Source organism: Oncorhynchus mykiss, chromosome 20, assembly GCF_057628025.1.
Source record: "Oncorhynchus mykiss isolate SJ-2025 chromosome 20, ASM5762802v1, whole genome shotgun sequence".
Lineage (NCBI taxonomy): Eukaryota > Metazoa > Chordata > Actinopteri > Salmoniformes > Salmonidae > Oncorhynchus > Oncorhynchus mykiss.
In genome coordinates, this window is record NC_143041.1 from 25,440,772 (window position 1) to 25,468,580 (window position 27,809).

A 27,809-nucleotide genomic window follows, 5' to 3' on the forward strand; every position below is an offset into this window, starting at 1 on the left:
TGGTTAACGTGACGTGGTGTGGCTACAACAACATACAGGAACTCAAGTCCTTCTGTTCACCTGATTTAGAATTCCTCACAATCAAATGTCGACCGCATTATCTACCAAGGGAATTCTCTTTGATTATAATCACAGCCGTATATATTCCCTGCCAAGCAGACACATCGATGGCTCTGAACAAACTTTATTTGACTATTTGCAAACTGGAATCCATATATCCTGAGGCTGCATTCATTGTAGCTGGGGATTTTAACAAGGCTAATCTGAAAACAAGACTCCCTACATTTTATCAGCATATCGATTGCGCAACCAGGGCTGGAAAAACCTTGGATCATTGCTATTCTAACTTCCGCGACGCATATAAGGCCCTGCCCCGCTCTCCTTTTGGAAAAGCTGACCACGACTCCATTTTGTTGATCCCTGCCTACAGACAGAAACTAAAACAAGAAGCTCCCGCGCTGAGGTCTGTTCAACGCTGGTCCGACCAATCTGATTCCACACTCCAAGACTGCTTCCATCACGTGGACTAGGATATGTTTCGTATTGCGTCAGACAACAACATTGACGAATATGCTGATTCGGTGAGCGAGTTCATTAGAACGTGCGTTGATGATGTCATTCCCATAGCAACGATTAAAACATTCCCAAACCAGTAACCGTGGATTGATGGCAGCATTCGCATGAAACTGAAAGCCCGAACCACTGCTTTTAATCAGGGCAAGGTGACCGGAAACATGACCGAATACAAACAGTGTAACTATTCCCTCTGCAAGGCAATCAAACAAGCTAAGCGTCAGTATAGAGACAAAGTAGAATCTCAATTCAACGGCTCAGACACAAGAGGTATGTGGCAGGGTCTACAGTCAATCACGGATTACAAAAAGAAAACCAGCCCCGTCACGGACCAGGATGTCTTGCTCCCAGGCAGACTAAATAACTTTTTTGCCCGCTTTGAGGACAATACAGTGCCACTGACACGGCCCGCAACTAAAACATGCGGACTCTCCTTCACTGCAGCCGACGTGAGGAAAACATTTAAACGTGTCAACCCTCGCAAGGCTGCAGGCCCAGACGGCATCCCCAGCCGCACCCTCAGAGCATGCACAGACCAGCTGGCTGGTGTGTTTACGGACATATTCAATCAATCCCTATCCCAGTCTGTTGTTCCCACATGCTTCAAGAGGGCCACCATTGTTCCTGTTCCCAAGAGAGCTAAGGTAACTGAGCTAAACGACTACCGCCCCGTAGCACTCACTTCCGTCATCATGAAGTGCTTTGAGAGACTAGTCAAGGACCATATCACCTCCACCCTACCTGACACCCTAGACCCACTCCAATTTGCTTACCGCCCAAATAGGTCCACAGACGATGCAGTCTCAACCACACTGCACACTGCCCTAACCCATCTGGACAAGAGGAATACCTATGTGAGAATGCTGTTAATCGACTACAGCTCGGCATTTAACACCATAGTGCCCTCCAAGCTCGTCATCAAGCTCGAGACCCTGGGTCTCGACCCCGCCCTGTGCAACTGGGTACTGGACTTCCTGACGGGCCGCCCCCAGGTGGTGAGGGTAGGCAACAACATCTCCACCCTGCTGATCCTCAACACTGGGGCCCCACAAGGGTGTGTTCTGAGCCCTCTCCTGTACTCCCTGTTCATCCACTACTGCGTGGCCACCCACGCCTCTAACTCAATCATCAAGTTTGCGGACGACACAACAGTGGTAGGCTTGATTACCAACAACGACGAGACGGCCTACAGGGAGGAGGTGAGGGCCCTCGGAGTGTGGTGTCAGGAAAATAACCTCACACTCAACGTCAACAAAACTAAGGAGATGATTGTGGATTTCAGGAAACAGCAGAGGGAACACCCCCCTATCCACATCGATGGAACAGTAGTGGAGAGGGTAGTAAGTTTTAAGTTCCTCGGCGTACACATCACAGACAAACTGAATTGGTCCACCCACACAGACAGCATCGTGAAGAAGGCGCAGCAGCGCCTCTTCAACCTCAGGAGGCTGAAGAAATTCAGCTTGTCACCAAAAGCACTCACAAACTTCTACAGATGCACAATCGAGAGCATCCTGTCGGGCTGTTTCATCGCCTGGTACGGCAACTGCTCCGCCCACAACCGTAAGGCTCTCCAGAGGGTAGTGAGGTCTGCACAACGCATCACCGGGGGCAAACTACCTGCCCTCCAGGACACCTACACCACCCGATGTCACAGGAAGGCCATAAAGATCATCAAGGACAACAACCACCCGAGCCACTGCCTGTTCACCCCGCTATCATCCAGAAGGCGAGGTCAGTACAGGTGCATCAAAGCTGGGACCGAGAGACTGAAAAACAGCTTCTATCTCAAGGCCATCAGACTGTTAAACAGCCACCACTAACATTGAGTGGCTGCTGCCAACACACTGACTCAACTCCAGCCACTTTAATAATGGGAATTGATGGGAAATTATGTAAAATATATCACTAGCCACTTTAAACAATGCTACCTAATATAATGTTTACATACCCTACATTATTCATCTCATATGTATACGTATATACTGTACTCTATATCATCTACTGCATCTTTATGTAATACATGTATCACTAGCCACTTTAACTATGCCACTTTGTTTACATACTCATCTCATATGTATATACTGCACTCAATACCATCTACTGTATCTTGCCTATGCTGCTCTGTACCATCACTCATTCATATATCTTTATGTACATATTCTTTATCCCCTTACACTTGTGTCTATAAGGTAGTCGTTTTGGAATTGTTAGCTAGATTACTTGTTGGTTATTACTGCATTGTCAGAACTAGAAGCACAAGCATTTCGCCACACTCGCATTAACATCTGCTAACCATGTGTATGTGACAAATAACATTTGATTTGAATGAATGTTTGAATAAATTCTTACGAAGCTGCTGCTGCCTACCACCGCTCAGTCAGACTGCTCTATCAAATCATAGACTTAATTATAATATAATAAACACACAGGAATACGAGCCTTAGGTCATTAATATGGTCATATCCGGAAACTATCATTTCGAAAACAAAACATTTTATTATTTCAGTGAAATACGGAACCGTTCCATATTTTATCGAACGGGTGGCATCCCGAAGTCTAAATATTGCTGTTACATTGCACAACCTTCAATGTCATGTCATAATTATGTAAAATTGTGGCAAATTAATTAAGGTCTTTGTTTGGAAGAAATAGTCTTCACACAGTTCGCAACATGCCAGGCGAGCCAAACTGCTGCATACACCCTGACTCTGTTTACACTGAACGCAAGAAAAGCCTACTTCACCCATTTGGCGAAGTAGGCTGTGATTCGATAAATTAAAGTTGATTATTTGCAACGCATGACAAGCTAGTTAAACTAGTAATATCATCAACCATGTGTGGTTAGCTAGTGTTTAGGTTAAGATTTTTTTTTTTTTATCAGATACAGTTGAAGTTGGAAGTTTACATACACCTTAGCCAAATACATTTAAACTCAGTTTTGAACAATTCCTGACATTTAATCCTAGTAAAAATTACCCTTAGGTCAGTTAGGATCACCACTTTATTTTAAGAATGTGAAATGTCAGAATAATAGTAGAGTTATTTATTTTAGCTTTTATTTCTTTCATCACATTCCCAATGGGTAAAAGTTTACATACACTCAATTAGCAGTTGGTAGTAGAGGTCAACCAATCAATCGGAATTGCTGATTTAATTAGTTTTAATAATTTCAAGTTTTAATAATCGGAAATCGATATTTCTGGGCGCCGATTTGCCAGTTTAAAAAAATAATATATATATATATACAGTGCCTTGCGAAAGTATTCGGCCCCCTTGAACTTTGCGACCTTTTGCCACATTTCAGGCTTCAAACATAAAGATATAAAACTGTATTTTTTTGTCAAGAATCAACAGGTGGGACACAATCATGAAGTGGAACGACATTTATTGGATATTTCAAACTTTTTTAACAAATCAAAAACTGAAAAATTGGGCGTGCAAAATTATTCAGCCCCTTTACTTTCAGTGCAGCAAACTCTCTCCAGAAGTTCAGTGAGGATCTCTGAATGATCCAATGTTGACCTAAATGACTAATGATGATAAATACAATCCACCTGTGTGTAATCAAGTCTCCGTATAAATGCACCTGCACTGTGATAGTCTCAGAGGTCCGTTGAAAGCGCAGAGAGCATCATGAAGAACAAGGAACACACCAGGCAGGTCCGAGATACTGTTGTGAAGAAGTTTAAAGCCGGATTTGGATACAAAAAGATTTCCCAAGCTTTAAACATCCCAAGGAGCACTGTGCAAGAGATAATATTGAAATGGAAGGAGTATCAGACCACTGCAAATCTACCAAGACCTGGCCGTCCCTCTAAACTTTCAGCTCATACAAGGAGAAGACTGATCAGAGATGCAGCCAAGAGGCCCATGATCACTCTGGATGAACTGCAGAGATCTACAGCTGAGGTGGGAGACTCTGTCCATAGGACAACAATCAGTCGTATATTGCACAAATCTGGCCTTTATGGAAGAGTGGCAAGAAGAAAGCCATTTCTTAAAGATATCCATAAAAAGGGTCGTTTAAAGTTTGCCACAAGCCACCTGGGAGACACACCAAACATGTGGAAGAAGGTGCTTTGGTCAGATGAAACCAAAATTGAACTTTTTGGCAACAATGCAAAACGTTATGTTTGGCGTAAAAGCAACACAGCTGAACACACCATCCCCACTGTCAAACATGGTGGTGGCAGCATCATGGTTTGGGCCTGCTTTTCTTTAGCGGCGACAGGGAAGATGGTTAAAATTGATGGGAAGATGGATGGAGCCAAATACAGGACCATTCTGGAAGAAAACCTGATGGAGTCTGCAAAAGACCTGAGACTGGGACGGAGATTTGTCTTCCAACAAGACAATGATCCAAAACATAAAGCAAAATCTACAATGGAATGGTTCAAAAATAAACATATCCAGGTGTTAGAATGGCCAAGTCAAAGTCCAGACCTGAATCCAATCGAGAATCTGTGGAAAGAACTGAAAACTGCTGTTCACAAATGCTCTCCATCCAACCTCACTGAGCTCGAGCTGTTTTGCAAGGAGGAATGGGAAAAAATGTCAGTCTCTCGATGTGCAAAACTGATAGAGACATACCCCAAGCGACTTACAGCTGTAATCGCAGCAAAAGGTGGCGCTACAAAGTATTAACTTAAGGGGGCTGAATAATTTTGCACGCCCAATTTTTCAGTTTTTGATTTGTTAAAAAAGTTTGAAATATCCAATAAATGTCGTTCCACTTCATGATTGTGTCCCACTTGCTGTTGATTCTTCACAAAAAAATACAGTTTTATATCTTTATGTTTGAAGCCTGAAATGTGGCAAAAGGTCGCAAACTTCAAGGGGGCCGAATACTTTCTCAAGGCACTGTATATATATATATATATATATATAAATAAATAAAAAACATTTACAATGCAATAAAATCATATTTATTCCAGAGTCAAGACATTTACATATAGCTACTTCCATGCATTCATATAAGTATGCAAACAATGCAACAAGTGCCCTCTATTATAAAAGTGTTAGGCAAAACCAACACAAAGTAAACAACATTTGTTCAATAAATGTTAATTTCATGAATCAAACATTAATTAATGTGCTTGCTGAAGGCACGACCACTCTAGATTTCTTAAAATGTAATATGCATTCTTATTATTGGATATCTTCCGCCCGCTCTAGAGCTTAAACGATTTAAGTTATGAACTCAAAACTTTAAAAACATACAACCAACCAGCCCAAACTTAGATTGCTTGAGAATGTATTCATTTTAGAGCATTTATACTTTTTGAACTACATTTTTTTTTTACATGATCTCCAATGCATTTAATGGCAATAAAAGGACCATTACCTTTTAGTTAATGGCCCTTTTAGTCAAAAGTCAAAACGCATCTCCTCTTGAACCGTTTAAGGGTCTATTCTCATTGACGAGTATTAAGGAGAATTGAGGGATTCTCGAGAGACATAATCGTAATGTAAACTTGCACATTTCTCACGTCTCGAACGCTACCTCCGGAGGTCGCACACGACACTCGGCCGACCGTTGCCCCCCTCTAAGCAGGGCAGTGTAAGCAGAATTTTCTCGTTGAGCCCAACATTTATACAGTAAAAATACTAATAGCAGAGCAATGTTTTTGAAATAGCTGAAATGTATAGACATTTTGATATATTTGAGTTGTTTTGTGTTCACCTGAACTTGCAGTAACAGTTTCATTTCTGAAATTGTCACCGTATTTTTAAAAGGCGTCTGCACACTTTCCAGCCGAAACAGTTTGGTAGAATTTGTGCATATATTATGACGACATTTTGTGACGTTTCGGACTTCGATTAGTTTTTTTCCCGGCTGTTCTGGCACACATTTATTTTTGGAGGCAAGCCAAAGTTTGGAGCCGAACGAAGTCTACTGTAGGTCAACAGTAGGGATTCTTCCATAAAGTCTGTCATTCAACGAGAGATGACTTGTTTTCATAAAATAATACTGCACCAAACATCCTAGTTAGATGTAAAATTGCGGGTCTAAGATCTCCTAGGCAAAAACATCAAAATTAATGACATTTCTTGAGTTATCTTAGATTAATTCTGACTATTCTGAAGAAGTGTAAACTTCCTACTTCATCTCAAAATGGACAAACAGTACTATTGGCACTTTTCGTTCTGTTTTTCGAGCGAATGTGTTTTAAGGGTGTATGTGAGCACACTAGTTCAGTTTGGCTAGCCGAGTTTGGCTAAGGGCCAGCCGAACTGAAGCACGCCGTAAGAAAGGGATGATTAGCTATCAACTCCAACCAGACTTTGAAATCAACTTAGCGTGATTGCATTCAGATTTTTTATACTATAACCATTTCACATTACCATATATTAACATGGGTTTGAATGAGACCCATGGAATAAACTACAATACCAACTTCAAAATATTTAGGCTATCCCAACTTCAATTCATTTGTATAGACTATCATGAATTCAATGCCAACCGTAAGAACACAATGGTAGACACTTACAATGCTAATTATCTGTAACAATTTCAGCTACAAATATTAACACGGCTAACTTTAACACAATTACTCTAAGTCTATGGGTATCTACTAGCATGCTAGCAGATACCCATATACTTTGTCATTGTGCTAATGCTAGGTAGCATTGGCACACAAAACTACCTCCAACTTCCTTCTTACTGGACACAAAGACATAAAAATCATATCCACAAGTGCATCTGACTCTGGGGAAGTAGATGAAGGGCCTCATTGAAAAAATCCTAAAATATCCCTTTAAGCTAGCAAGCACATTCTTTTTTAGGAAGTGTACTTTTCTAGTTTGAAATGGCTTATTTTTAGTTAGGTAAATTGCCTCTGAAATGCAACCATATTCATTAGTCCAAAGGGCAATGGGGGACAGGAATAGAAAAGAGGAAAAATGTACAAGGCAAGAACCAGACATAATTCCCTCTGAAGCACCAAGAAAGATAGCTAGGCTAGAGGACGGCTGCATAAAAGGTCATATACAGATCAAACAATCACACAGCATTTTGGAAATCACACAGTAAATGTGTCTGTAAACTTTAAACCATTAGGGAGGAAAATCCATCACAACATTATCCTGGGTGCCAGCTTGTTTCTGCTTTAGCCGATTCCTTTGGCCTTGCAGAGTGCCAGCCCGTCTCCTACTCCTCTTCCTCCATCATGCCCCAGGCCTCCTCTGCTTTCATATAGTACTGGTTGGCCAGTCGGCCCTTCATGGCCTCCATGGCTGCGTCTGCTGCCTCTGTGAACAGATCACCTGCACAGGAGAGAGAGAGAGAGAGAAAGTGAGTCTTTGGTTCGTTACTGTAAGTACAACAAAGGTTATCACACGGAAGGCTCGAGTTAGGACCGTTGGCTAATAGTTCTAGGTTCTAAGCTCAGGTGTGGTTCTCTCTGCTCTATCTTACCTGCTCTCTGTGGGTCTGGGTCCAGGCTGTGGCCCCCCTCCTGGTACATCTCAGCCTCTCTGGCCAGCAGCTGGTAGCAAGGCTCGTCCTGCATGCCGTCAAACTCGCCCCCCTCATCATAGTCTGTCATGTTCAGGGCACAGTTGTACCATCTCATCGCCTCCTTCCAGTCCTGGGACCTGAGAACCCCAGAGAAGGCTTATAATAGTATTTATAATATCCATTTCACAGTCCTGATCAATTCTAATCTTTCTCAGATCTCTAGGTAGATATCACCATGTAGGCTAATCAATAAATATGGTGCCATTTTAGACACAGCCCATCACAAGTTGATACTGATATATGTTCCACCAGTCGCTGACCTGTCTGGTGAGAGGTTGATGCCGGTGTCGAAGGCCCTGGCCACCAGGATCATGCAGGATCTGTGTCCTGCCTCAGCAGCCTGCAGAAGGAACTTAAAGCCCTTCATACGGCTCCCTGAGTTGTCCTGATGACAAGACAGCAACATGTAGCATGTGATAACAGAGAGAGATTCAAAAGACACCTCTCTAATACACATTGTTATGTTACTGCCTTGTTCAAAAATTGATAAAAAAAAAAAATACAAATCCTCAATCTACACACACAATACCCCATAATGACAAAGTCATTTACAACTTGATTTGAGCCCACCTGTGGTAATTTCAATTGATTGTATATGATTTGGAAAGGCACACACATGTCTATATAAGGTCCCACAGTTGACAGTGCATGTCAGAGCAAAAACCAAGCCATGAGCTCGTAAAGGATTGTCCCTAGTGCTCTGAGACAGGATTGTGTCGAGGCACATTTCTGCAGCATTGAAGGTCCAAGAACACAGTGGCCTACATCATTGTTAAATGGAATAAGTTTGGAACCACCAAGACTCTTCCTAGAGCTGGCCGCTCGGCCAAACTGAGCAATCGGGGAAGAAAGGCCTTGGTCACACTGGCAGAGCTTCAGAGTTCAGAGACCCACTCCAATTTGCATACCGCCCCAAAAGATCCACAGATGATGCAATCTCCATTGCACTCCACACTGCCCTTTCCCACCTGGACAAAAGGAACACCTACGTGAGAATGCTACTCATTAACTACAGTTCAGCGTTCAATACCATACTGCCCTCAAAGCTCATCAATAAGCTAAGGACCTGGGACTAAACACCTCCCTCTGCAACTGGATCCTGGACTTCCTAATGGGCTGCCCCCAGGTGGTAAGGGTAGGTAACAACACATCCGCTTCGCTGATCCTCAACACAGGGGCCACTCAGGGGTGCGTGCTCAGTCCCCTCCTGTACTCCCTGTTCACTCATGACTGCATGGCGCGGCACGACTACAACACCATCATTAAATTTGCCGATGACACAACAGTGGTAGGCCTGATCAACGACAACAACGAGACAGCCTATAGGGAGGAAGTCAGAGACCTGGCCGTGTGTTGCCAGGACAACAACCTCTCCCTCAAAGTAATCAAGACAAAGGAGATGATTGTGGACTACAGGAAAAAGAGGACCGAGCACGCCCCCATTCTCATCGACGGGGCTACAGTGCAGCAGGTTGAGAGCTTCAAGTTCCTTGGTGTCCACGTCACCAACAAACTAGAATGGTCCAAAAACACCAAAACAGTTGTGAAGAGAGAACCACAAAACCTATTCCCCCTCAGGAGACTGAAAAGATTTGGCATGGGTCCTCAGAGTTTCTACTGCAGCACCATCGAGAGCATCCTAACTGGTTGCATCACTGTCTGGTATGGCAACTGCTCGGCCTCCGACGGCAAGGCACTACAGAGGGTAGTGCGAACAGCCCAGTACATCACCGGGGCCAGGCTTCCTGCTATCCAGCACCTCTCTACCAGGTGGTGTCAACAGAAGGCCATAAAAATAGTCAAAGACTCCAGCCACCCTAGTCATAGACTGTTCCCTCTGCTACCGCACGGCAAGCAGTACCAGAGCACCAAGTTTATGTCCAAGAGGCTTCTAAACAGCTTCTACCCCCAAGCCATTAGACTCCTGAACATCTAGTTAATTGGCTACCCAGACTATTTTCAGTGCCCCCGCCCCAACACTGCTACTCTCTGTTGTTCTCTATGCATAATCACTTTAATAACTCTACCTACATGTACATACTACCTGAAATAACCGGTGCCCCTGCACATTATATCAGTACCCCCCTGTATATCTCGTTATTGTTATTTCACTGCTGCTCTTTAATTACTTGTTACTTTCATCTGTTATTCTTATCTGAATTTTAAAAAACTGGATTGTTGGTTAGGGGTTCATAGGTAAGCATTTCACTGCAAGGTCTACTACACCTGTTGTATTCGGCGCATGTGACTAATACAATTTGATTTGATTAAATACCTCTAGCTCCATCTCTGACAGTATATGGTGTGGCAGCTGTAGGTAACACTGTCCCAGGGCAACGATAGCCTCTAGTTCCCCACACATGGCGGCTCTCTCCAGGTGGTACATGGCTGAGTCCTGGTCCCACTGCTCCTCCTTGTCACAGAACCGACCAGCCTCGTGGTAATGCACCATCGCCAGGTGCACCTGGGGGAAGAGTCCAGAGGAGATGTAGTGTGTGTTTTTAGTGTGTGGGTGGGTGAGCGGGTATGTGTGCGCGTGCGTGCGCGCCACTCACCTTCCCCAGGATGGACTTGCCAATCTTCTTCTCCAGGATCAGCGAGTCAAGTCTTTCCATCTCCACAGCAACACAGGATGGCCGGTGGACGTGAGAACGAGACGAGTGGTAGACACTCCATTTATCATCTGTCAGCTGGACACAGACACACAGAGTTTAGGAAATTGACAATGAAGCACTGAATCTATAGTATTGCTTGTTCAAAGTAACAACAACTCAAGCACTAATACAAATCATATTTCACATTCCAGGCATGCACTAAGAGGCAGAACATGATTCTGGTGAACATGCAGTTAGACTGATTGATTGGTTAGGTGATTTGATAAGTATTGGGGCAGGTAGACATGTTGACATGGATAGGCCAAACAAGGAATTAGACTAAAACACAGGGCTGCTGGTGATTTCTCTGTTGTGTTTCAACAAGTTTGCATTCAGTTTTTTGGGTGCACTCAAACTTTTGCCAATACTAAGCATGTGTCATTAGAAAACAAGCAAGTTTCAAATCAACAGCTGCTCCACACTAGAGGGAGAGGCCTGTGTTAGAGGCCTTCATGCAGAGGGCAGGGAATCACCGGTTGGCTGTTGGGGGTGTTTATGGCAGGAGAGTTTAAGTTTGGGTTAGGGGAAGATCTGCTGAGAACCTTTCTCTAGTAAGGAGACAGACAGCAGCAAGAACTCAGTTAGCTCATGGATGAAGGCAAAGATTAGATAGCAGGAACACTACACTAGTGAGCAAGGGGATAGTGGGTGACACAGAGGGATGAGGACAGGATTATTTGATTATGGCGATGGTGGCTTTGTTGATTATGGTGGTGATGGAAGATTAGACATCGTTATTTTTGTTTACCCGTCTCACACTGTCCTCGTCCGACTCAGAGTAGTATCTGTTGTAGCGGTGGGGGCGGGCCTACATGGTGACATCATACAGTATAAAACCTACTGCTAAGAGGCCATAAACAGAGCTAAAGAGAGGGCCAGGTTCACACTAACATAGCTATACAAAGGGTAATAGTTGAACAGCTTTAAATGCTGGTGAGTCAAGAAAGAATCCATGTCATGGTGAGCAAACATGAACAATAACAGCAGTTGACAGTTACAGCAGTTGACAGTTTCCATAAAGCATTTATGATGGACAGGTTCACTAAGACTAAGTGTTGGTGTGGAGAAGATATACCCCATCTGCATGGTCGGTTGGGTCCCCTTCACTCCTCCTCTCACTTGGACAACCACTGTCTCCTCCATTCTCTGAGTCCTACAGGAAGAAGAAAAAACACAGCCCTCAGTACATGCCAACCAACCATAACTAATGTCATTCTTGTGATCAGAATCACCAGAGTCATTTCAACAAAGCCTTGACTGACTTTGTGTTCTGGGCTGTGGCTGCGGTTGTGTTTCTCTCGTTCATCCATCTCATTTATGAAAGACCAACCTGAGGGTGAGAAACCAGACGTTAGATTAAAATGTTTAATGGCTGATAATTATTTATTTTTTTAAATCAAGTTGAAGTAGTTCAACTATGTATATCTCAAACAGAGCACTCTAGCCTAGGGTACCAAATAAAACTTTTTATGGAGATTTAGACATGCTATTTGGAACATAATGTTAATGCTGAGCTGAAAATAAGAAAACAAACCCATATGGTGGGTCATTGATTTTACAGGCCCACAGATTACATTCTAGATCTTCAAAATATTTGATACATTTGTAATTTGGGTGAACTATAACCTCTAAAAACTGTTCTTACCCAGAGGAGACCTGCCCATGGAGCCCATAGAGAAGTGCTGTCCTAGTGGAGAGCCGGGGAAGGCGAGGGGCGAGCAGGGGATGGAGTCACTTATGTCACTCATAGAGTCATCCCCAGACGAGGTCTCCGACAGGTGGGAGAGAAGTGGGGCCACACGGCCCCCTGATATAGTACGAAAACGAGTGAAACCACACTGTTCCTCACTACCCCTCAGTACCGTCTGGGCCGACTTCTGATTGGAGTAGAGGGTTGAAAATATTGTTAAAAGATAACTAAAATTACCATTCTAAATAGCTGCATAAAAGCTGCAAACAGTGACAGAGGTCTTAGCCTGTGGTGAGGTAGTATTCTGTCTAATGTACTGATATAATTTCTGTGGTAATATGACGACTGTGGCTATACCTAGGAGATATGTGATGCTGTGTGTCAGCCACATGCCCTTTGATTCTACTTCAAGATGATTATACAGTGCATTTGGAAAGTATTCAGACCCCTTGAGTTTTTCCACATTTCGTTATGTTACAGGTTGGTTCCAAAAAGGTATTAAATTGTTTTTGAATACATTTACTCAATGACAAAGCAAAAACAGTTTTTTAGAAATGTTAGCAAATTTATTAAAAATAGAAAATTGAAGCTATTTTCAGGTCTCTCCAGAGATGTTCGATTGGGTTCAAGTCCGAGCTCTGGCTGGGTCACTCAAGGACATTCAGAGACCTTTTTGACGTTCATCTTTCCCTTAATCCTGACTAGTCTCCCAGTCCCTGCAGCTGAAAAATATCCACACAGCATGATGCTGCCACCACCATGCTTCACCGTAGGGATGGTGCCAGGTTTCCTCCAGACATGATGCTTGGCATTCAGGCCAAAGAGTTCAATCTTGGTTTCATCAGACCAGAGAATCTTGTTTCTCATGGTCAGAGTCCTTTAGGTGCCTTTTGGCAAACTCCAAGAGGGCTGACATGTGCCTTTTACTGAGGAGTGGCTTTCATCTGGCCACTCTACCATAAAGGCCTGATTGGTGGAGTGCTGCAGAGATGGTTGTCCTTCTGGAAGTTCAATGTGCATAAATGTTTTGGTACCCTTCCCCAGACCTGTGCCTCGACACAATCCTGTCTCTGAGCTCTACGGACAATTCCTTTGGCCTCATGGCTTGGTTTTTGCTCTGACATGGACTGTCAACTGTGGAACCTTATATAGACAGGTGTGTGCCTTTCGCACAGTTGCACTCCAATCAAGTTGTGGAAACATCTCAAGGATGATCAATGGAAACAGGATGCACCTCATCTCAATTTCGAGTCTCATAGCCATGGGTCTGTATACTTATGTAAATAAGGTTATTAATAAGGTTAAGGGTATTGTGTGTCAATGAGGAAAACTATTTATTTCATACATTTTAGAATAATCCTGTAACATAACAAAATGTTGAAAAAGGGAAGGGGCCTGAATACTTTCCGAATGCACCGTATTTCTATGGTCTCACCAGCAGTGTGTTGGTGCAGTCTAGCTGGCTTTTCTCTGCAGTGGAGAGGTCAAAGGGTGTGAGCCCCATACTCTTACATATCTTATTACACAGGTGGGAGTGGAAGAACAGTGCCATGCCCCGCACACCTGTAACACACACACACGTATGTTGTAATCTATTTGAAAGTCTTTCGCTAAGATGGGTCACAATTCAAAATGTCAGTCTTCCTCATTGTGTTGCTAACACTGACTGTGTGAGAGAAAGCCGTACCCAGGTTTCCGTCTCCGAAGTCTGTCCCCCTCTCTGTGTGGATCTGAGGGTCCGTGTAGAGGTCCCCCACCCCCTGGATGTCCACCACGATCAGCTGGTGGGCCGAACGTTCAAACGAGAAGTGACTGAATGCCTGCAGGCAGAAAGAAAAATACTAGGGTTACAGGCAGAAAGATAAATACTAGGGTTACAGGCAGAAAGAAAACTACTAGGGTTACAGGCAGAAAGATAAATACTAGGGTTACAGGCAGAAAGATAAATACTAGGGTTGCAGGCAGAAAGATAAATACTAGGGTTACAGGCAGAAAGAAAGCTACTAGGGTTACAGGCAGAAAGATAAATACTAGGGTTACAGGCAGAAAGATAAATACTAGGGTTACAGGCAGAAAGATAAATACTAGGGTTACAGGCAGAAAGATAAATACTAGGGTTACAGGCAGAAAGAAAACTACTAGGGTTACAGGCAGAAAGATAAATACTAGGGTTACAGGCAGAAAGATAAATACTAGGGTTGCAGGCAGAAATATAAATACTAGGGTTACAGGCAGAAAGATAAATACTAGGGTTACAGGCAGAAAGATAAATACTAGGGTTACAGGCAGAAAGAAAACTACTAGGGTTACAGGCAGAAAGATAAATACTAGGGTTACAGGCAGAAAGATAAATACTAGGGTTACAGGCAGAAAGATAAATACTAGGGTTACAGGCAGAAAGATAAATACTAGGGTTACAGGCAGACGACAAAAAGACGGCGGCTTACAGATATTTGGAAAGGTTGCAGGTTCACAGAACAAAGAGGGGAAAAGGCATAGATATGGTAAAGAGGTCAATGGAACACAGACCATGAGGGGAAAGAAGGACGCTGTTTTCGCTGCATAACATTAGAAGCTGTTCCTTTTCAGGTTTAGAAGAAGTAACTGCTAAATGCTAACTACCGTTCGTATAAGCTGGTAGCATAGCTAACATACAGAAATTGGCGTTGGTCGTTTAGTCTTTTTTAACAACAATGCAGTTGATTGGTGACGATGATAAACATGTATTGGGGTTGACATCCATACAAGCTAGGGGTGTGCTGACATGGCCATACTCGTATCCATAAATTGACAGTTGATAGTCGGATCGAATGATACTCGTGATCGAAAAAAACTAAATGTTTTAATATGCCTAAGTAGAAAATACCCATCTCCATGCACGTTTATAGACCAAACAAGCTGCAGATTGAACTCAGTGTGCATGTCTGACCCGTGTCTGTCCTCAACGTCTTTACCATTTGAATTATGGGCTCCCGAGTGGCACAGCGGTCTGAGGCCCTGCATCTCAGTGCTAGAGGCGTCACTACAGACCCTGCTTCGATCCTGGGCTGTATCACAACCGGCCGTGACTGGGAGTCCCATAGGGCGGCGCACAATTGGCCCAGTGTCGTCCGGGTTTGGCCCGGGTAGGCCGCCATTGAAAATAAGAATTTGTTCTTAATCGACTTGCCTAGTTCAATAAAAGGTCAAATATCATAGTAGGAGGCAGCAGCAGTCTGAATGATCAGACCGAAACAGACAAAATACAGCATCACTCTATCCAATCAGAGCAGCAGGATTAATGTACAGCCCCCCCCCCCCCTCCTCCCTTTACAAACAGGCAAACTAGCCCGTTGAGTTATTTAGACCATGTAGTGCCTCACTTGACTGACTAGAATGAGAAAGATGCGTGCTGGCACCTAAAAATTGGCACGGATAATTAAAAACTTAAAACATAATCAAGTTCTATTGACCTCTTTACCGCATCTATTATATTGAAAAATCTAGCAATTGATAACAGAAAGATGAAGATGCATCTTCGGTTTCTGCAGCTCAGCAGTTATACATAGAGTTGGACAATAAATCTACAGTAGTAACACCCACTGTACCTGTGGAGTGAGCCTGATGTTGTCATCCTTGACGAAGCCTGAGTTGGAGTTGTATTTGATGTACTTCCCCTCTATGTAGTGTTCCAGGTGGTACAGAGGTTTACCTGGACGCTCCATCATCTCAATCACACACATCTGCATGATGTCCACCTGGGGGGGGGAGAGAGAGGGAGGAGTGGTTAGTTTAACTTAAAATGTGGAAAATCCACAATCCTATCAATCAATCTATCAATCAACAGGATGACTCATTGGTTAATTAAAATGTTCCATCCATACCTGTTTGGGTGGCCTGTGGCGGTTGTACTCTTCTCCCCAGAGTTTGGCCTCCATCTGCAGCCTGACATCCTCAAAGTACACATCCCTGTCCACAGGCTCCATGTAGCGCTTCGTCACATAGTTACACGCACACTTCCAGTTACTACTATGGGAGAAGTTAGACAGCTTCTTCCTGTAGAAGAAGGAAATGAAATATGGAAAAAGAGGCAACGAAAGACAAGAACGGCACTGTACTAAAATGAAAGGAACGTTTTAAAAAAGTAAACCCTGAAGAATGTTAGTTGTGTATCAGACTGACAACAAACTAAGATGGTATTACCCAACTAAATCCTACAATATTCTCAAGGTTTTGAAATTGTGTATCTCTTGGGCATTGTGTATTTTTGATGATAACCATAAACATGTTTTTTTGTGGTTAGAAACAGTGTTTGGGCTTGTTAGAGGGCAAGGGCTTATTTCCTCTGTGTGTTTGTGAGAGGGATGTTCTTCTGTGGAAGGATTGGACTGCCAGTGGTCTGATCTAGACATGACGGATGCCTCATTGCCTCCCCTACACTGTTCCCACAGAAAGAGGTCAAATCGTAATAAGGTCATAATATTAATAATATTCCCACTGCCTTTAGCTGCAAAAGTCAGGCTCGACCAGAGTTCAGCAAACTCAGTTTGAGATAGAGAACTCTACTGGGTGCCATGACAAGTTTAATGGTGATCACATTCCATAAAAAAATGTGAATTAGAATGTTGTAGTTATGGAATGTTTGGTTCCATCTGGATATCTATGTATTGCTCTAAACTGGATTAAATGGGTCTGAGAGCGATACTTGTGGAACGTGAATTGGGGACCTGTGCATCTTGTGCCGTCTTTTCAGACTGTATGGCAAACATGACTAATTATTCTGAACGATAATCAAATAAAATCCAAATCAAATTGTATTTGTCACCTTTGCCGAATACAAAAGGTATAGTAGACCTTAACTTGAAATGCTTACTTACAAGCCCTTAACCAACAATGCAGCTCAAGAAATAGAATTAAGAAAATATATTTACTAAATAAAGTAAAAAATATATTTACTAAATAAAGTAAAAAATATAATAAAAATAATAACGAGGCTATATACAGGGGGGTACCAGTACCGAGTCAATGTGCGGGGGTACAGGTTAGATAATGAGTGAAACTTACGTTCTGAAGCATTCCCTCATGGCCCCGCGTCCAAAAGGCTGTGAGAAACAAAAATTACAAATCAATCATACGAGAAAGTCAATCAATTCACCAAGCTTTTGTAAACGTTCACATTCAAGTAAACAGTGTCACTACACTGAACAAAAATATTAAAAAACGCAACCATTTCTAAGAGTTACAGTTCATAAGGAAATCAGTCCATTCAAATAAATGTATTAGGCCCTAATCTATTGGTTTCACATGACTGGAAATACAGATTTAAATCAGTTGGACACAGATACCTTAAAAAAAAAAAACTATGAGCATGGAACAGAAAACCAGTCAGTATCTGGTGTGACCACCCTTTTGCCTCATGTAGTGCGACATCTCATTCGCATAGAGTTGATCAGGTTGTTGATTGTGGCCTGTGGAATGTTGTCCGACTCCTCTTCAATGGCTGTGTGAAGTTGCTGTATATTGGCCGGAACTTGAAAACGCTGTCATACACGTTGATCCAGAGCATCCCAAACATGCTCAATGGGTGACATGTCTAGTGAGTATACAGGCCATGAAAGAACTGGGACATTTTCAGCTTCATGGAATTGTGTACAGATCCTTGTGACATGGGGCCGTGCATTATCATGCTGAACATGAGGTGATGGTGGCAGACGAATGGCACGACAATGGGCCTCAGGATCTCATCACGGCATCTCGGAGCATTCAAATCGCCATTGATAAAACGCAATTGTGTTTGTTGTCCATAGCTTATGCTAAACCATACCATAACCACACCGCCACCATGGGGCACTCTGTTCACAACATTGACATCAGCAAACCACTCGCCCACACAACGCCATACTGTCTGCCATCTGCCCTGTACAGTTGAAACCGGGATTCAGGCGTGAAGAGCACACTTCTCCAGCGTGCCAGTGGCCATCGAAGGTGGGCATTTGCCCAATGAAGTCGGTTACAATGCCAAACTGCAGACAGGTCAAGACCCTGGTGAGGACAACGAGCATGCAGAGGAGTTTCTCTGAGACGGTTTCTGACAGTTTGTGGAGAAATTCTTCGGTTGTGCAAACCCAGTTTCATCAGCTGTCCTGGGTGGCTGGTCGCATACGATCCTGCAGGTGAAAAACCTGGATGTGGAGGTCCTGGGCTGGCGTGGTTACACGTGGTCTGCGGTTGTGAGGGCGGTTGGACGTACTGTCAAATTCTCTAAAACAACGTTGGAGACGGCTTATGGTAGAAAAATGAACAATCAATTCTCTGGCAACAGCTCTGGTGGACATTCCAGCAGTCAGCATGCCAATTGCACACTCCCTCAACTTGAGACATCTGTGGCATTGTGTTGTGTGACAAAACTGCACATTTTATTGTCCCCTGCACAAGGTACACCTATGTAATGATGATGCTGTTTAATCAGTATCTTGATATGCCACACCTGTCAAGTGGAAGGATTATCTTGGCAAAGGAGAAATGCTCACTAAAAAGGATGTAAACAAATTGGTGCACAACATTTGAGAGAAATAAAACGTGTGTGTATGGAACATTTCTGGGATCTTTTATTTCAGCTCATGAAACCAAAACTTTACATGTTGCATTTCTATTTTTCTTCACTGTATATTCCACATACATATGTTCTGATCAATAATACAATTATAGATTACTGATGATTTAGGAGCGGAGGCATACCTGGCCAGAAACCTTGATGTGCACTGTGTCTTGAGACCATGCCGCCGTGATAGCATTGTACCTGAGGAAAGATAAAGCAAATAACATTCACCAAACATTAATCAAACATTATTATTCCATTCTATATGGGCCAGAACTCTGGACTTGTGTAACCAACATGGTGATGACTAGAAAGTGTAACCTCGACCACAATGATCTATGTACACTGAAGGAGTCAGGATTAGGACAGAAAATAGAAACAAACAGTACATGGATTTGTTCTGACCAGGACCTGAGCTGCTTATCCTCAGATCTGTGGTAATAGCCTGTAATTCTTGTCAACCAATTGAGTGTGTGTTTACCAACAACAAACTCAACAAATATGCCTGTTTGTACTCTGTTCTGTTGGAATGCCATTATCACCAATATGATATTGATGTTACATGTCACAATAAATTAGGGGAACATTTCAAACACACACACTGATATTGAAAGCTTGGTTTGTCTGAGACTGGGTCAGCCATACACAGATAAGAAGACACACAGCAGACCCAGAGGCTAAGGCTAATATTTACACAGTCTGTCCTGCCCTTCCATGCGTATTTCTCGGCCCAGAACTCTGTGTACCATGTTTGTCATATTGGAGGCATGGAACAGGAAGATGGCACAAAGCCAATAGCTAAGAGACCAGAGAGGCTTAGGAAGAGTAAGGTTACAACCGGGTTAAAAATCAACCCAGACACACCTCTCCCCTAACCTGGCTCTGTCTAGGCAGGGCTTTGTCATACAGTAAGAAAGAGGTGATTAGTAATACAAACAAACACGTTAGAGAATGCAGAAGTCTAACCCCTATTATCTAAAGGGGGGGGGGGGGGGGGGCATCCCTCTAGTTGTTCTCCTGGCTGCACTGCCTGGAGAATTTGGGCGAGTTCTATGTAATCTCAATGCCTGGAGAAATGTTCAATGTCTCAGGAACAACGATATAGCATTATTCTTAGATGTGCAGCGTTACTGGAAAGACTGACCCCGGAATGCACCGTTTGGTTTCAAACGAAGCGTTTTGGTGTGGGCAGGCAGCCCTGATATCTGCCACGAGGGAACTTTGTGCACTGGCCAAGAAAACTTGGAAGGGCCATTGGAAATGGAGTGATATCATGTACTGTACCTTCAGAAAGGGCACGGGTGGGGGATGGTGTGTATTTGTCAACAACTCTAGTAGAGGTCGACCGACTATGATTTTGCAACGCCGATACCGATAATTGGAGGACCAAAAAAAGCCGATACCGATAATTGGAGGACCAAAAAAAGCCGATACCGATTAATCGGACGATTTATAAATATATATTTACACATTTGTAAAAATGACAATTACAATAATACTGAATGAACACTTATTTTAACTTAATATACTACATCAATAAAATCAATTTAGTCTCAAATAAATAATGAAACATGTTCAATTTGGTTTAAATAATGCAAAAACAAAGTGTTGGAGAAGAAAGTAAAAGTGCAATATGTGCCATGTAAAAAAGCTAAAAGTTCCTTGCTCAGAACATGTGAAAGCTGTTGGTTCCTTTTAACATGAGTCTTCAATATTCCCAGGTAAGAAGTTGTAGGTTGTAGTTATTAATGGACTATTTCTCTCTATACCATTGGTATTTCATATACCTTTGACTATTGGATGTTCTTATAGGCACTTTAGTATTCCCAGTCTAATCTCGGGAGTTGATAGGTTTGAAGTCATAAACAGCGCAATGCTTGAAGCACAGCGAAGAGCTGCTGGCAAACGCAGGAAAGTGCTGTTTGATGAATGTTTACGAGCCTGCTGCTGCCTACCACCACTCAGTCAGACTGCTCTATCAAATCATAGACTTAATTATAACATAATAAACACACATAAATACGAGCCTTAGGTCATTAATATGGTCAAATCCGGGTAACTATCATTTCGAAAAACAAAACTTTTATGCTTTCAGTGAATACGGAACCGTTCCGTATTTTATCTAACGGGTGGCAACCCTAAGTCTAAATATTACTGTTACATTGCACAACCTTCAATGTTATGTCATAACTATGTACAATTCTGGCAAATTAATTACGATCTTTTTTTAGGAAGAAATGGTCTTCACACAGTTTGCAACGAGCCAGGCGGCCCAAACTGCTGCATATACCCTGACTCTGCTTGCACAGAACACAAGAGAAGTGACACAATTTTCCTAGTTTAAATATATTTATGTTAGCAGGCAATATTAACTAAATATGCAGCTTTAAAAATATATACTTGTGTATTGATTTTAAGAAAGGCATTGATGTTTATGGTTAGGTACACATTGGTGCAACGACAGTGCTTTTTTTCCGCAAATGCGCTTGTTAAATCACCACCGTTTGGCGAAGTAGGCTGTGATTCAATGATAAATTAACAGGCACCGCATCGATTATATGCAACGCAGGACAAGCGAGATAAACTAGTAATATCATCAACCATGTCTAGTTAACTAGTGATTATGTTAAGATTGATAGTTTTTTTATAAGATAAGTTTAATGCTAGCTAGCACCTTAACTTGGCTCCTTGCTACCACACAGTCTCCTCGTGGAGTGCAATATAATTGGCTATGATCGGTGTCCTAAAATGCAGATTACCGATTGTTATGAAAACTTGAAATCGGCCCTAATTAATCGGTCAACCTCTAAACTCTAGTACAGGGTAGGGATCAAGCCCACTGACACACAAACACAGGAATATGTACCTGTATCGTATGCATGGCTCTGTCTTGACTTCTTCCAGGTGAAACTCAGCCCATGGGTCAGGCATGGCCTTGGCCTTCTCTATGGCTCTTTTCCACACCGCCTGGGACAATGGGGAAACATGACATATATTTTAGGTAACTATCACACTCACTGTGTAATACAGCTTATGTTATGGGAAGCGTCAGACACTGGGGATATATACATGACAGACAGATACATTGTCTACACACAAACCCAGATGGCAGGATTAAAGCTGGACTCCTTAATGGTGAAACTGCCACGGCAGTTTGCAATATTACAAAAACAAAGAAGTTACTGCAAACAACAAACAGTTTTTTTCCCCCTCCCACATCATTTCACACGCAGAATATGTGCCGCCATTTTTATTTACCACATTGCGTAACGCTTCTCACATCCGGTACATCAACAAAACAAATACAACCACGCTGGTGGTGGGGCAGACAGTAGAGCTACTGCCCTACTGCGGATTCCATCTTTAAGTGTCCTGATAGGTGAATTGCTAATCTTTCCGGTTCTGTGGAAGTGTTGAGGAACATGCAAATCACCCTTTTGAAATGATAGAGGAAAACAAAATACAGCGAGAGATATGGCAAACAGACACACACACATCAACAGAGGATCATGGGAAGGTTGCTTCAATCAGGACAGGATTATATGACACAGGGCCAAAAGTATTTTCTGACCACATACGACCTACTGGAAGATTAAGAAGTGTCACACTAGCTGTCCTATCTGGCAGTCACCCATGAGCCCTACATTGTACAATAACCAGCTAATAACCACAGCCAGCACTTGGGGCCAGGGGTTTTCCCAACCAAAAACTCTGGACTGTTGCACTCCACTCTCTCAGAACTAACAGTGGTCCAAGTGGCATTAGCTATTAACGTAAACCTGTTAGTAACCTGAACCTCCCCTACAGTAGCACCCTCCTACTCACAAACATGTGGCATTTTAGGCTGGTGTATATTTAGCCTGAACTATTTACATTGATGTATGAAGGTCATGTTTTTAACAGGCTGAAGGCCACTGCTGGTTGGTGAGAAACATACACCAGATATTGCACGTCAGCCCCTGGTCACTTGAAGTTTGCGTGTCCCTTCACACGTCCCAGTTGATGGTATATACTGCGTCTCTGGTGCAGTTGTACCCTTGTGATGAGAGGCACCATCTCCTCACAAAACCGGACCACCAGACATAAGATATAGTAGTGGTAAACTATGGTACTGTATAAACAGCATGCCTGGTTGCTGCTTTTCTACTGCACTGGAGCTGAAAATTACATTTAGAATAAGAGAAACAATACTGTTTGTTTCAACCATTATCATAATGTGCTTACTTGCTGCTTATTACATTTACATTAGCCTAACTCTTCATAAGATTCATGAGGACTGCTGCATGGGTTAGGGGAGATCAAACATGACAGTTAGGTGAATTAAGGATCTAGATTTTTGTTTAATAACTAAAGGAAAAAACACATTTCTTGGGTAGGGAAACGATCATACAGGTACAATGGAAAAATAAAGGAGGAAGGAATAAATGATTTAAAAAGAGTAAATTAATGTTAGGAAGGTGAGGAGGAAGGAGGCAGTCACTGATGCAAAAGGAGGGGTAGATGAAACATGATGATTAACGTACCCGTGCATTGTCAGAAAACGCCCCAAACCCGACAGACTGTTGTGGAGTTTCTTTCTCCGTTTCATTCTATGTGGAGTAGAGAAATTAACTGTTTTATATCAGCAACTTAACCATACATGAGCAGCAGAGAAAAAAACTTATTGAGTTTAGTTGACTATGTTGTTGAACATTCCATGAAAACGAAATTCTTGGCCTTATTGACAGTAGAATGTGTTTTGGAACTTGGTTCCAACCTTGCGACCCATAAATTCTACATCTCTAACAGTCTTCCCAACTCTGTATGTATAACTATAACGCTGATGAGGAAGGGCTATTAATTCCTTCACATCAAGCCCACTCTACAGGCTGGCCTACTGGATCAGAAGGCCAAGGGTCGCACTGTGAGAGGGATGTTTACATATCACATCATTATGTGAAGGGAGATACGCTCTTTGGGTACTTACTATTCTGAGAGAGAGAAATAGCACACAGACAAGAGGCAGCTGAGCTGCTGCTCTCAGCCACAGCAGATGCACACATACACAGACATGCAGAGAAAGATATAAGGAGAAAGCCCTCACTCTAAGGCAGAATTGTTCTGACCACATCTCTAGCAGTGAGAGCAGGGGCACCATTTTGCATACTGACAATAGAGCAACAGTACAAAGCAACAAGTCAGCTCTTGTCCTGTCAGCTTTTGCCCAGCACACCATGGCACTTTCAGAATGTACTGAACCGTGTGAATATTGCACCTACACTACTGCTGCTCACCTTGTAGGAGAAGGAGTTTTTGGGGGAGTTAGACAGCTGCTTGCTGTGGACGAGATTCTTTAAATAGCCACAGATGTCTTCGGCCTGGCTGACAGGGTCGTCTGTGATTGGACAGATGTAGTAGTCGTCCTCGTCGCTATCGTAAGCGTTGCTTAGAGATGGGGCCCGTTGATCAGGGGTCCTCTGTTGCAGTGGGTTACGTTGGGCACTGCCCACCTCATCCATACTGAATATCAGTTCATCCTCCATGTTGACTGGTAGGGGTCTGTGTGATGAGTACTGGGATGGGTTAACACAAGAAAAAAGTACACGCACACAAAGATGTGAATATTAATGTACACACAGAGACAAACCGACAGATGGCTGCTTTTGAGTCAATAACAATCTAGCTAAGTGTGTTTAACTGTGTTCAATCAATCACAAATGCAACAATGAAATTGTCCCATGTGGATGATAGTATTACTTTGCATACAGGAACAATTTTGAAAATAACTATATTACAACTATTTTATAACTAAGATATAATTATTACTACAGGCATTACCATTTTTTTTAAATGCAGCAGGACTGTAGGAATGCTCGGTCAGGGTTCACTCAATCACACCCGTAAATTCCATGTCTATATACGGACTGCAGTTCCTACAAGGTACAACTCCACACGAAACGTTCATTAGCATTTCACTACATGCCACGCCCACATTTAAATTATTTTGGATAATGGTATAACTAGGGGTACAGCAACATCTTCCATCTTTAGATTGAGGTATGTTTTCCCAAAAATATCCCGAGCCGCTTCAGAAAAAAAAACGGCACCACCATAATACATAACTCTAAATACACACCAACCACCTCTGTAGCCAAAATGTCAACATTTACAGGCCTACTTATTTTCTGCAACACACTCACTCCTGACATTCTTAGCAAGCAAGTGCCAGCTAGGCCTTTTAACTTGACTACTGGAGACAATTGACTTCAGGAAAAGAGAGGCTATCAGCTGATAGTGAATGATGAGGTCCATCTGCTAGCTAGTTATGCTGTTTGTTCGGCTGCTGACAACTGCCTCTTTAAAAAAAAAAGTAGATTTGCCCTCTTCTCTGTCCATAAGTGAGAGATAAACATGAAAGATACATCTGAAATGTAGGCAAATGGCCATTGTAGCAATAAGGCCTGAGGGGGTACAGCCCTTAGCTGTGGAAAATTGGCCATATACCACAAACCCCTGAGGTGCCTTATTGCTATTATAAACTGGTTACCAACTAGTTAGAGCAGTACAAATAAATGTTTTGTCATACCTGTGGTATATGGCTGTTCAAGAGTTTACGAAATTTGCTAATTTGATTTGCAATTCAATACATATAAAATTAAAACATTGAAAATAAACAAAACATTTAACTCAAAAGTTATTCATAAAAAAAATTAAAAATCTATGAGCTGCGAGGGCACTTATTTATAGGAGGGCAAAGGGGCAGATGCTCGGCCCGGCAGCTGTACATTCCAACCTGAAAGGTTAAAATGTATTTACTGCCTGCCTGAATCTAACCCTTGTATCAAGGTGCCTGTCGAATTGAGGTGTTTCCCAGCTGTATCACCGTGCCAGTGTTGTGCCAGTGTTGTGCCCCCCCCCCTGCCAGAATTATCCCCCCTTCATTGCTGGGACTTGCTTACTAGTTGAGATTTCTGCTCTTCACTCCGTCAGTTTAGCCTACATTTCACCGATCTTAATAGCAGAAAGCCTTAAAAAAAACGATTGTGTCCTTCAAGGCAGCTGTCAATGATCACGTTAGGCTGCGTTTTTTTTTTTTAAATGGAGGTTTGATCGCAGGGCAAGGCACAAGCAATGTTTGCAGTTTTCGGTTTAGTTATTTGTTTCAAGTGTATTAGTTTATAAATAGATCTGCCAAAATTCATAATCTCTCCCATGTCTTATTCGACTAGTAGGTGTTCTGAAATGTCGCGTACCTACATTTTACTCCCTCTGTTTAATATAACACACATACATTCATTACTAATTTAGGTTGCCTAAGTGAAGTTTATTCTACAGAAAGTATTTTACTCTGATGTGTGCCACAGAAAGTGTTTGACTCTAGTTACAAAATTGGGGTGGGGGGTTCGGTAAAGCCATTTTCTTGCCTGCCGACCCACCCACCTACCTTCTAATTTCCTTAATTTGGTCACTAGAGTCAAATACTTTCTATGGAACAAACGTTAAGATAGGCAACCGAAATGAATGTATGTGTGTTATATTAAACAGAGGGAGTAAAATGTAGGCAAGCAATAAACAGTTAAGAACAACTACTAGTCGAATAAGACGTGGGAGAGATTACAATTTTGGCAAAGACATGTATTTATAGACTAATACACTAGAAACAAACCGAAAACTGCACTTTACTAGTGCCTACCCTGCGATCAAACCGCCAGAAAAAATAATGAAATGCCGCCAAACGTGATCATTGGCAGCTGCCTTGAATGGACACAAATAAAATAAAAATGCTTTCTGCTACTAAGATCAGTGAAATGTAGGCTAAACTGACAAGGGAGGGAAGAACAGAAATCTCAAATAGCAAGCAAGTCGAAGCATGGAAGAATTTAGTGTGCGCGTTCACGCGAAGGGGGGGGTGATTTTGGCAGGTGGAGATTTTCTGCACAACGCCGGCAGTAGTTACCGTGGCCAAATATTTTCCTCCAAGTTTTTTTTAAGTAGCATAGCAGCCTGCACGGAAAGTCAGTTTTTCACAACATCGGTACAGTGTCATTCGCCCCCGCATGTCGAACACTGCTTTCCCGTAGTTCTGATAACGTTATGGCGTGAGAAGTAACGTTAGCTTGCTAGTGTAGCCAACCCAACTCTCGCGTGGCACGTATTGGTGTGCAGGCGATCGTCACGACACAAATCCCCACACGACACACCCCCAGTCTGCTGTACGCTGATACTAGACCCTTGTCGCCAATTCACCTGTTAACAATATTATTGTAAAGACCCGGGTTTATAAAAACATTTGCTGCAGTGCAGTTACGTAACACGTGTGTGCAAAGACAGACAGTACTGCTATTGCTTACCTAATCTGAACCGTGGACAGAGGCTACTTGATGAAAATATGCATGCCCTGACAATCCTCCACCAACTTCCTCTTCGTCTCCTGCGGTTTGTCTGTCTGGCGGTATTTGCAGTTTTCAGGTAGTTGCTAGCTTGACAGCTGTTACTCCAGGTGCATGCCAAATCAGAGGACCACTGCTGGACTGTGGTGGATTCTGGCCTGAGGATCCAGGGCGAGTCGCGCTTCTCTGTTTTGTCTGTTCCCTGGGCCACGTTCAGTTGTCGAACGTTTCAGATATAAATATATAGAAGAACAAGACCAAGGAATCATGTTGCATCTATTCATGACATCTCTATCTGCACATTCCAAAACGTTTTTTTTTGTTGAAGGCGCCCTTGGTCCACCCGTCCGCCACTGCGACGTGTACTCCCTGCACGTATCTTTGCAGTCTAGGACAGCCACAAAGTATTTCTGGCTACACCCCT

The 27,809-nt window shown here is 42.7% G+C and overlaps 1 protein-coding gene across 7 annotated transcripts; it reads right to left on the reverse strand.

Moving 5' to 3' along the window:
• Nucleotides 1-5,478: 5,478 nt before the first annotated feature.
• Nucleotides 5,479-27,809, reverse strand: LOC149974465 (eukaryotic elongation factor 2 kinase-like). 7 transcript variants are annotated; one of them, XM_090212675.1, is made up of 19 exons: nucleotides 27,347-27,801; nucleotides 24,290-24,568; nucleotides 23,540-23,605; nucleotides 21,883-21,983; nucleotides 19,157-19,217; nucleotides 17,483-17,520; nucleotides 16,303-16,474; nucleotides 16,027-16,176; nucleotides 14,127-14,259; nucleotides 13,875-14,002; nucleotides 12,395-12,626; nucleotides 12,012-12,079; nucleotides 11,825-11,902; nucleotides 11,498-11,557; nucleotides 10,651-10,785; nucleotides 10,371-10,559; nucleotides 8,356-8,480; nucleotides 7,994-8,172; nucleotides 5,479-7,842 (listed from the first exon to the last, which is right to left on the reverse strand). In XM_090212675.1, the coding sequence occupies exons 2-19, from the start codon at nucleotides 24,536-24,538 to the stop codon at nucleotides 7,727-7,729; spliced, it is 2,280 nt and encodes a 759-aa protein (XP_090068801.1). In that variant the 5' UTR covers nucleotides 24,539-24,568; nucleotides 27,347-27,801; the 3' UTR covers nucleotides 5,479-7,726. The 7 variants fall into 7 exon arrangements, with proteins under 7 accessions (XP_090068801.1, XP_090068800.1, XP_090068806.1 ...); XM_090212674.1 differs by lacking the exon at nucleotides 11,498-11,557 and adding an exon at nucleotides 11,223-11,297 and having other exon boundaries at nucleotides 27,347-27,797; XM_090212680.1 differs by lacking the exon at nucleotides 27,347-27,801 and adding an exon at nucleotides 11,223-11,297.

What these genes read in the sequence shown, in the direction of transcription:
- LOC149974465 (XM_090212680.1), bottom strand. Translation starts at nt 24,538, where the DNA reads ATGGAGGATGAACTGATATTCAGTATGGATGAGGTGGGCAGTGCCCAA. An exon ending in CGTTTTCTGACAATGCACGG is followed by an intron (nt 21,984 to 23,539) that starts GTACGTTAATCA and finishes CCATTGTCCCAG; the next exon opens with GCGGTGTGGAAAAGAGCCAT. An exon ending in ATGAGGGAATGCTTCAGAAC is followed by an intron (nt 16,475 to 17,482) that starts GTAAGTTTCACT and finishes CTTCTTCTACAG; the next exon opens with GAAGAAGCTGTCTAACTTCT.